The 11,720-nt window shown below is 30.7% G+C and overlaps 1 protein-coding gene across 20 annotated transcripts in view; it reads left to right on the top strand.

The window, feature by feature from the left end:
* The window catches only part of LOC143191377 (uncharacterized), a 181,484-nt gene that overhangs the window by 114,849 nt on the left and 54,915 nt on the right, over positions 1-11,720 (top strand). For 18 of the 20 annotated variants that reach the window (XM_076396376.1, XM_076396386.1, XM_076396392.1 and 15 more), the window contains one exon: positions 1,002-1,145. The exons of the other annotated variants lie outside the window; for them this stretch is intronic. In XM_076396376.1, coding sequence (XP_076252491.1) covers positions 1,002-1,145 — 144 coding nt within the window. The remainder of the gene's footprint in view (positions 1-1,001; positions 1,146-11,720) is intronic. 20 annotated transcript variants of the gene reach the window in all.

Below are 11,720 nucleotides of genomic sequence, written 5' to 3' on the forward strand. Positions count from 1 at the left end.
ATGCTTCTTTTTACAATGTTTGAAGGGATGGCTTACATCCCTTAATGATTTATCTTTACATTTTCTACGGATGCTTCCCGGAATTACAGTTTTCTCGGAAACTCACTGTTTTTAATGTAAAATGTAATTGAATGGAGCATACCACAATAACATCCGCTCTGTATTATGCCACTCTTTCTATTCATCTGCTATCAATGCTTATATTAGTATTAAGTGCAGCTGCAATACCTTAAAAATATTTCCAATATAGCCATCAAACAGAGTAATCACAAGTTTTAAGCAACAAAATAAATAGTAAAAAACCAACACAAACCAGTAACAAGTATAAAACATCTAAGAAAACGTTTGTCGATTTATAGCCTTTAATTAATATAATTAATATTTTGAATAATTTTGCAGACATATGACAATAGTGTCGACCAGTACCAACACAAATCGGTTACATGTTCCGACATACAGCAGGTTAATTAGTAAATTGAGAAGGAAAATTCCGCTCGGACTTTAAGACAAATTTACGTTTTTGCAAATCGAATTTCGCAGTACATTCGACCTCTGACGTGGATTGGCTGTGTTATTGGAAACACTATATGTATTGTTTTGATCGTTAACTTTTTACTATTTTTACACTGTAGCACTTTTAACATTCCTGGGCGAAATACTAAACCAAATGACTTTTAACTCCTAACAAAGTCTCTTGAAGCCAGATTTACTCTGTTAAAAGAGTTTTGCAGTAACAAGAACAAACGCTAGTCGGGCAAATCTTCCGAGCCAATCACTCTCAATTTTTGCTGGCCATCTGCTTTTCTGTTATCCTTATTCCCTGACTTTACATTAACTTTTACCAGATTTGTGATTCCATGCTCAGTTTTCCTGCTATTCAGATATTTGCGGTTTCAGTAGCTAAAAATCCGAAATACCTTTTCCTTACATATGCATAATACCGAGTAGTGCGAAAAAATTTAGAGCTAGAGACATTAGTACACCGAGCAATTTCTTTTCAGACTGAGCTGAGCTCTAGGCTTCAGTTAAGACGAGGACGGGGAGACACGAGCGAAGATGACGAAGGTCTACCTCGGAGCCCTCCCTGTGGTTCACCAGCTGCCGCTACTGATTCCTTCCTTATTCTTGAAAAGGCTGTCAATAAAGTAAGTACAGCTCATTTCACTTTTTCGCTTTCGTATTGACGTTCCGGATTCTGCAAATCGTTTCGCAGTCGTCCATAAGACGAACGTTCAAAGACATTGTTTGTTAAACATAAATATTTATATTGTTACATAAGTCGTAGATGCTTGATAACCAAAGCAGAGAGGAAATAAGTCAGGTTGAAACGAACAATTTAATATTTGAATGTAGAATATTTTCTGATGTGAGAATTAAGAATAATTCAATTTATGTTTTTTACATTATGTTAACCTACGACTTGTTTTAAAGTAACTTAAACACTAGGTATAAATCTAGAACTCTTTCTTACTTAGTCTCTATAGCAGTAATTCTCACCTATTAACACTGTTGTCTTTTCTGTGAAATACACTTCTGTGTTGCTCGGATGTTTTGCACGAGCTGCAATACTTCGGTATTATCATGAGAATGGAGTATGTCATATCACTCTACCATTCTCTTGATTTCCTAAGTAGCAGAAAATATTTGAAGGTCTTGGTGTAGGTAATCATTGCTATAGTATCTACGACGCCTCTTAGGACTTTATATATATTTCAATTCCAGTTTTTTTATTTTCTTTTTAATGTGTTTCTAACGAAGTATTGCATTGAGGTTTATCGCAAGGCACTTGAAGTTGTTGCTATATGTGATGACAATGTTATTCATTATACTTGTTTTATTTGAAGTTTGATTATAAATAAATTGAAAGTGCACCGATTTGGTTTGGTTAACTTTTTTTTATTGTCCAAATCTTGGTTAGGATGCTCCTTTGCTGTTGTCTCCAACAGCACGCCTCGCAGTATCATCAACAAATGTAACTATGGTGATATTTTCTATATGTGGGATATCACATGTGTAAAGTAGATAAATAATTGGTCCCGATGCATTTTTCTGTGGTACATTTGTGATAATGTACGAGTTATTAACTATAAACTTATTACAGCTAACATAACTGATAAATTTTAAAACTCGGGGTTATATGGTGAGCCTTGTAGTCGCGTTTTTATAAGGCCATCTTGAATTATTTCCTGAAAACTTGGGTGATGTAAGTTAAGAACAAGAATAACGATTTTATCAAGACATAAGATAAGTGAAGAAACGCTACTAGGGACCGTGGAATATCAATATGATGGGTGACCTAAAATATGAACACTTGACAGAGAGCAACCAAATGCATGAGATTGGATTGAAATCAGAGATTATTGTTATCTTATGTTAACTTAATTGTTAATAAAAATTCTCAAATGTTGGCGCGCGGGTATACAGAGTAATAGAAATCAATATTGTTCGAACTAAGGCTGTCGTCGGCGACTGAGAAAAAAAAAAAAAAGATATATATATATATATATATATATATATATATATATATATATATATATATATATATATATATATATAATCACTACATAGTATAAAACAAAGTCGCCTTTTCTGTCCCTATATCCCTATGTGCACTTAAATCTTTAAAACTACGCAACGGATTTTGATGCGGTTTTTTTCAATAGATAGAGTGATTCAAGAGGAAGGTTTATATGTATAATACATGCATAATATACTAAGGCAACATTGCTAATTTTAGAGGTTTCTAACGTGATGTCGTAAATTAACCTATTTTTTTAGGCTTATTTAGCAATTAGCAAAACGCTGCCTAACCCTACGAGTTAGATCAAATTAATGTACTACAGTATTGTACACCATAAAAAGGTCTACAAAAAAGTCCGGGATGGTATATGTTTATCTTTTAGGGATAACCCACATTAACCATTTTTATTGTTTACTTTTTACGTGAGAAAATGGCTTATTTACGAAGCTATTTTAAGCAATACGGCATTAATCCTTATCGAATTAAGTACCTTAAATACAGTGTGCAATTAATATAGATCAATATGGTTCCTTACAGCATGTAAATTAAACAAGTATTTTCGTAGATATTACAAATTTTTAAAATTTGCGTTTAAAAATGTGTAATGTAATAAAAATTGTATGAATTTAGATATTCCAAAGATAGCAGGAAATCTTCATAGTAAGTATAGGGGAAGAGGAATTGTTTTACTCCAAATTTAATGCGTGCAGGCCAAGGGCAGTAATGAATGAACCAAAAATACTGGATCGATTTTAGTCATGTTTTCATTGAGTGACATAGGCATATATATTTTATGCCCGTGCAAAGTCGGAGCGGGCCGCTATGTTTTTATATACAACGTTCATATTTTTTCTGTAGTGTATTTAATTTAGTATCAGCATTGCACCCGTGCGAAGCCGGTGCGGGTCGCTAGTATATTATATATAAGTGGTTTTGTTTATAATGTTTAAAAAATATATTTAACTTTTTTGAAAAAATATCGATATATCGTAGTATCTCTATGATAGCAAAGTGCAACTTTATAATGCCACAGCATACTCTCAAGTAATAACATTCTAGTATCTAACAGATCGATAGCTAGAACATCGTTCGATACCATATTGAAGACCGAATGTTTTCAAACAATTTACATTCCATCAAATGTCGAATAGTTGGACACGAACCAATTGCGATAATGGTTTAATTTATCTTAAACGCGTTTCTTTAGAAGGTCTAACATCTGGCTCGCGTTGCAACATATCCTCGCCAGCTTTATTTGGATGTTGGAGAGTTTTAAAGATGGTAATATGATTTAGTAGTGGTCGGACAACGTCACACGTTTAAGTCGGACCTTATTTATTTGTTGTGTTTTGGGTACATTTTGTAATCGATTTTTATTTGTTTAACTTTATGCATTCTGCTGATGACCCTTGAAATATTATTCTAAAGGGACTACTTAATTTCTTAATTTGGATGGAGTAATAATTATTTTAAAAAACCATAGATATGTCATCTGTAACCAAAATGATCTTTTTTTAGTTAAATATAAATTTATATATCAACATATTTTATGTATATATCTTTATTTTAAAGTACAGTTCTGTATATAAATGTTAAAATCCGAATATTATATTATTGATTTCTTGTGAAAAATCGGTACAATGTTTTTATTCAAAGTTTTTTCCATCGATAGCCGCTACTTTTTCCCACCTTTTGAGACTATCTACAAATCGACCTGTTTGATGTTATTTTCAGAAGAAATGAAGCGCTGTTCAGACAGGTTACCACTCGTATGTCGAAACAAATAGTAGTCAAAATGAGCAAAGTCTGGAAAATATGGCGGATGGTGTAGAACTTTCTATTTTAAGTATGTTTTCACTGCTTTTGTAGCATGTAGTCGAACGTTGTCATGCTGAACAATAGCATTGTTGTGTTTTTGTTCTCATTCCGGCCGTTTTCGCGCAGTATTCGACTCTAATGCATCAACTTTCATCGATAGTGATCCCCATTGATGGTTTAATCGAGTAATGCTTTCAAATCTTCGTCTTCAACTTTTTTTGGCTGTCCAGAATCACATGTTAAAATCGATGGAGTATGGTTGCCACAAGCTTCATACAACATTCAATGACCTTCAGCTGCCTTTTTGTTCCCAATACGACGAAATTAACGAAATTACACATACAGATAAAATATTTTTAACAAAAAAAAATTGAACCGTCTTCAAAAAATAAATAAGGAACTCAATAATAATTAAAAAATAATCAAACTTAGATTTTTAACACACAAAAAAAGTAAAATATGAAAAATTATTTAAAGTAAAATATGAACATTATAATCGTTGTAATAACTAAATAAAAATAAACAAAAATCTTATTTAACCTATTCACTACACGTATTTTATATTCTACTATATACACAAAATTTAGCTTAATATCTACCTAAACCTATTTATGAATTTATGATATTGTTTTAGCTACTACCAACTGACTACTTTAAAGTCGGTGCCGAACCCAAACAGTTAATATTAAACAGTTAATATTAATTTAGATTTGGTTAATTCTCTGGTTTAATTAAATTATTAATAATTATAAGTTTTCACGTTGTGAAACATAGCTCTGGCAAATATGTTTTTAGTTTTTTAAAGTAAATTATTTTAATTAGTAAAAACTACTTTAATTGTTAAAAAGTAACTAAAAATATGGTTTGGAGTCTACCTTAACTAGCGCGTTAAATTGCTAAAAAATCCAAGAGGTTCTTGAGCTATAATATTAAGGGCTATAATTACATAATAGTTAAGAACATGTAGAGTGTAAAACAAAAAGTGTTCATTTAAAAACTGTTTATAACAATAACATTATTGTACATAAGCGAAACCTTGACTATGAAAACATCACTTGGTCATGTCATGTAGTACTATTACAATATGTTCAATTTTAAGTTCATTAACAATAGATGTAATTGGGAGTTCTGAATAGTTGTTATATTCGTATAACATTATGAACAAAAGAAAACAGTAACATTTATAGAAGTAACAGCGACCTTTACCATAGTTCGAATGTTCATTCAACAATAAAGGTTACTAATATCGAAATATTATTTAAATATTAAATTATAATTTAAATAAGGTAAAACTGGCGAGTCCAATTTATAAGTAAATTATTTGTTTTTGTTGATAAAAAAACTATAATAGAGTCATAAATAAAATATTTTAACAAATACAAATGTAACAATCACTTAATTTTAGTTTGGATGGTTTTATTGTATTTTACCCACATGGTGGTTTTGATATAATCTGAATAAAGATAGACATATGGTGTTTTTTTCAACATGTCACATCATTATATGCATTACTAGCCGTTAGATGACAAACTTGTGGATTTTGTCATAAAAACAATTTAAACTCTATTTTTATATCAGTTGTTCCCAATGATCCTTTTGTATATCTTAATATAAGTAGTTAATTCAGATCAAATGATTCAGTTGTTTTCGAATATTTTTTCTGTGTAATTATTGAAACATTTATATACAAGTTACTTTTTGTTTTAGCTTGTAATGGTTTGAAATGTTATCTCTGCATAAAAATGTATATTCAATAGTTTATTTTCTTGGCTATTAAAAAATACAAGAAAATGATTATGGTCCTGACAGTTTTTGGTTAAGATTTATTTTATCAGCAGGTAAGACAGATAAATATTTTTTACAATCTATTCTTATTATTTTATAACTGTTCAATAAAATGATGCATTCAGCGAAACATTCTATGATTTGTGAATATTTTGTAAGAGAATCCTGAAGTTCTGCTATCTGCAATTAAATGTCATCAATATAAAGGACAATGCTTTTAGATCCTCGATTCAATAAATCAGTATTTGGTCTTACAAATAATGCTGAGGCCATACAATAAATGATCACAAAAAATAGATATTTTCCATTCTAACTTCAAAAAATACAAATACAGTACTACAACTCGAAATTCAAGACACTAATACTGACGAAGAATGTATGAAGACATTTTGATATAAAAAAACTAGGTAGTTGAAAGAAATAATTACACCAGGTACTACAACAACTTCACAAATTAAGCAGTATTGGAAAATGCCAATTATTGGGTGTTTAGAAAAATTGGAGAACATTAGATTTTTGGCAAGCTCATAAAATTATATTACTCGAATTATATCAATTAAAATATTCTGCTATACCCGCAACATCTATCCCTTTAAAACGATTTTTTTCAAAATCTAGCTAAATTATTAACAATCAAAGAAATCGCATCATGGGAGAAAAGCTGAACATGATTATATTTTTGAATAGTGATTAAAATCATTTCCGTTCAATAATACATGACGCATTTATTCTATTTAAAAAGGCTCTGGCAGTTACTGTGCGATCATTTTTAGATATGGCATGAATTAGTTTTTTTATGGTTAGGTATATGTTATGTGCATACACAAAATACGATAAAATATTTATAGGGTTATTATTCGATTCCTTTGTACAGATCTACAAAACTGCTCCAAGCCGTCTCCGTCTTTTCCTCTCTCACAATTTATACAGAAAAGAATTCGTACATCTTCGTCTGACATTACAAATAGAAAATAAACAGCCGAGCTGTGTTTTTTGTTGCCGAACTGTGTTGCTAGTTTTTTGACTATCGACTTTTTCGACTATTTTCAGTCGATGTTTCGGCTACTCAAAACCAAATAACTATACTTGTTAGTCAGAAGATGCTCACAACTGTACCTAAAATCATAGAGATTAGTTCATCAATCAATTATAAGGCCTATTTTGACTCAGACATCAAATCCAACGGTACCAAAATAAAGTTTTTCGATTAATTACTAATGCTTACTCGCTACATATCCAACCACGAACTACAGGGTGACTTCATAATCAAATGAAATTTTTTTTTAATATATGAAATATACAGAGAAAAAACCGGATACCAACAGATCAGTTTGAGTTTATTAACAAGCATGCAACAATTGACCAGGTTCACAGAATAACAGATGTTATTGAAAGAGCCTACGAAAGTAAAAAAGTATGCTCAGCTATATTCTTAGATGTAGCACAAGCCTTCGATAAGGTTTGGTATGAAGGCCTTGTTAATAAACTACAGAAAATTCTACCGAAACAACACACCGAACTATTAAAATCATACATTACAACCAGAATGTTTAGAGTCAAACAAGAGGAAGCTTACTTTACCATAAAAGAAGCTAAAGTAGGTGTACCACAAGGGGGTGTACTGGGACCAAAGCTTTATCTACTCTACACTTGTGATTTACCACAAATGGAGAATATTACGATGGCTACATTTGCTAATGATACTACGATTAGTAACGGATACAATAGTGAAGAAGCCTCACGAAAATTACAACAGGCAAGTGACAATATAAATAATTTCACACAAGCTTAGAAAATAAGAATTAATAAAAGTAAATCTGTACATGTGCAGTTCACCTATAAACAGACCGTACAAGCACCAATAACATTAAATAATACCATATCATTCCATATGGCAACAACGTTAAATATCTCGAAATGAATCTTGATGCAAAACTTCGCTGGAAGGAACATATAGAGATAAAAGAAAAGAACTGGAATTGAAATATAGGAAAATGTACTGGTTAATTGGAAGAAAATCGCAATTATCAATGCATAATAAATTGCTATTGTATAAGCAAATACTGAAACCTATATGGACATATGGAGTTCAATGATCGTGATGTTCTGCAAAGAGTAACATAAATAAAACACAAATTTTTCAGAACAAAGTCCTGAGAGTGCACCCAAATACTATAGGACTGATTACCTACATCGAGACCTTCAGATACCCACAGTCAGTCAAAAAATTAAGATAATTGCAACGGAAGACTCCACTCTCATGAGAATATTGAAATATTGCAGCTTTTGGATACCACCAGAACAGGACACAGACTCAAAAGGATCAAACCATCTGATCTTGTGTTGTGTAGTGAGGTTGCTATATTAAAAAATACAGCAATGACATGTATAAGCATTATTTCACCAGAGATTGAGATAGGGCCGATGGGTCCTCCTAGTTATATACCTAGATTTAAGTTATCATAAAGACAAATTGTAGGTTAGACAGAAACGACTAGTGACAATTTATTAATTAAATAATAAAAAATATATATGAAATACTAAATATCACTAAATCACAGCAACGTGGAGGCTACAGGACAACACCCAGGAAGTTAGATAAGTGAACAAAACCAAACAACACGAACCTGCATAGTCCATAAGTGTTACTATTAACTTTAACTTAAGTAATTTAATTTCATTTAAATTTGGGAAATACATATTGATGTATTTCCGCACTTGTCTTGCTTGTGTATTGATATAAGTACAACACAACCCGAGTAATAAATTAATTAGAACTATGGTTAGAATAGAAGGAATATAGTAAATAGAGAAATCTGCATAATATTCTACATAATATCACAATTTAAAATCAATTTGTGAAGAATTTTTTGCAAAACATTTGAATATTATTTATTATATATTTTGTAAAGCAACTTATTAATTGAATACATTTTTTATTGATTATTTAAACATGCAACTTTTCGTCAAAATTAATTTTTTTATATCCTTAAAAATATCTACAGCTAACGAGTTAATTATCCGGTTTGCATTAACATCTATCGGTTTTTTGTTCCTTGGTTTAAATATAATGAATTTTTTATACTGTTGAACGAATTAACATCATCATTACTATAAAACCTCTTACGAAACGACAGCTTACTTACCAGAAGAACTGTCACAATCCGTTTTTTGATATGACGCATTAATGATATGACAACTTCAATTAAAGCGATTAGAATGGCGTAAAATGAATCTAAGACTTACCGTCTTAAATCGTCTACAGAGCACCAAACAATACCGACAGAACAATGAAGAGAACCGTCTATGATAATTAGGCGAAATATTCGAGAAAGCACGACGAAATTATTTAACATTATAGCCGAAGAGATGGAAAACATTTCAAGGTGCTGCTTCTGTTTAGACCGTTTAAAATTGACGATTTTTTTGTTGTGAACGAGGCGTTCGATGTTCTTTTCATGTCGGTTTCTACGAAACGCCAGATTAAACTGTAGAATGTAAAAATACTTCGACTAATGAGGAGGAATATTAAAAATATGGAAATATTAATAACAGTGATGATATTTTTATTAGAGGAATGCTATTTATATTTTGAGACTTAGAAACGCTAATAAAAAATAGTAAATATTAAATCTTGAAGTAGAGCTTTATGTTTTCTTAGTGATAGTACAGCATAGTGGTCCAATATTTCGCCTTAAAACATGAAGTAAGCTTGCTAACTTACAGCAACGTGGAAGCAATATAGTTAGTGGACAACATGCAGTAAATCAAAAGATTGAAGCGAATCAGACCACACGAACTTTTATAGTCTACAACAGAAGTAGTAGTAATTAATTTGCAAATTAAGATTGCACTAAACATATCTAATGTAAAATGAAATTAATTTTAAAAAAGTACGTGTTTTAGTTCAGTTTTTTATAATTATAATCAAAAATCTTCGTATATTGTGCTTGTTGTCTCAAAACTAGCCATGTTTACTCATTTAAATATATGTAACAATGTAACGATGAGGAATTGTGTAATTTTAAACCTCTCTTTTCTATTAATGTCTTCTTTTGCAAAATGGTGGGCTTCAGTTTGTATCCCTAATATCTGAATTTCATTCTTTTGATTAGGTGTTACACACCAAATCATCAAAACGTTTTTAGAACTTATTATTTAGAATATTTTTCATCTTTTTTAGAACATTTTCCTTTTTTGGGAAAGGGTGGATTTTTTTAAACTAAAAAATCACACAAAATCATAATTGGTGAATATGAAGGCATCGTTATATTATTGTTATTTTTCAAACAACAAAAAATGAAACCTGAGAAGTTGAGCTGTTATCATGCAAAACCATCAATTGTTGTGGTTATTATTTCAGAAAAATTACACCTCATTAAGGGACATAATTAAGACAATCCATTCTTTGTCTTGCTATATTTTTTTGTATAAATAAAATAAATAAAGAACTATCTCTAATATTTTAGAATAAACAGTTTTCTTGAATTTACTTGAATATTATTGGTTTTATTATCTTTACTGTTTTCCTAGATAACGTCACAGTTTATATTCAGGCGATAAAGATAACTATTGGTATTTGTTTTAGATAAGATAAGGCATAAAAGTAGTAGTTAAAAAATATTTTAATTAGTAGTATGAAATATGTCGGAAGATACGTACTATTTGTATGTAATTTTTTTGACTTATGGGATCTAAGTTAGATATTATATTTTATGATATATTATCATATTTTTGATAGCAGGCATTACATGCATTTTACTACCACTTAAATGTATTACTATGTATTACTACGATATTTATTACTATTGTTCAATTGTACTTGAATCATATATACATGTATACAAGCACGTCTACTGTGGGATAAATACATCAGTATGTCATTCCCAAATTAAAATAGACTACTTAAGTTAAGATTGAACACTTATACACTATACACATTCATGTGGTTTGGTTCCCTTCAATCTTTTGTTTTCCTGTGCGTTATCCAGTAGCTATTATGTTAGTATCGCTTCTGCGCTGCTGTGATTTAGTAACCTTATTTCATGTTTTAAGAGGATATCTTGGATAACTTTGTAAATCCATTTGACTTCTTCATTGTTTATGCAACGATAAACATTGGTAATAAAATCGAAGAATTTTGTTATGGCACGTTTGATTGCAAGTTGGCTTTATATTTTAATGCAACCGGATATTTGAACCCCATAAGTCCAAATAGGTTTTATAAAAGACTAATAAACCAATTTATTTACATATATAAAAAATTTGGCCATTGACCAACTTTAGAGACCATCCCAGAAGACATCAGGTATTACCCAGCCTGGTTACTGGTGTGCCTGGGATGGTTATTCCTTGTCGGTCACTGTTGCTTATAAAGACATTTACGAACCCGCGACTATCGCAACACTAAGACGGTCGTCCTGTCGCCTTGACTACTGCGCCAACCAAGCCGGCACGGAAATGTTTGTTAAAAATACATGTATATAAAATGTATTAACATTCTCATTGAGTAATTTTTTAATTGAATAAATTTGTAATGCATAAACAGATAATAGAAAAAAGGAAATAGAAATAGACATTTAAGTATCTTAATAAA

This window comes from Rhynchophorus ferrugineus, unplaced genomic scaffold, assembly GCF_030347505.1.
Source record: "Rhynchophorus ferrugineus isolate W39M unplaced genomic scaffold, kcgeb_rfMv2 rfM2, whole genome shotgun sequence".
NCBI lineage: Eukaryota > Metazoa > Arthropoda > Insecta > Coleoptera > Curculionidae > Rhynchophorus > Rhynchophorus ferrugineus.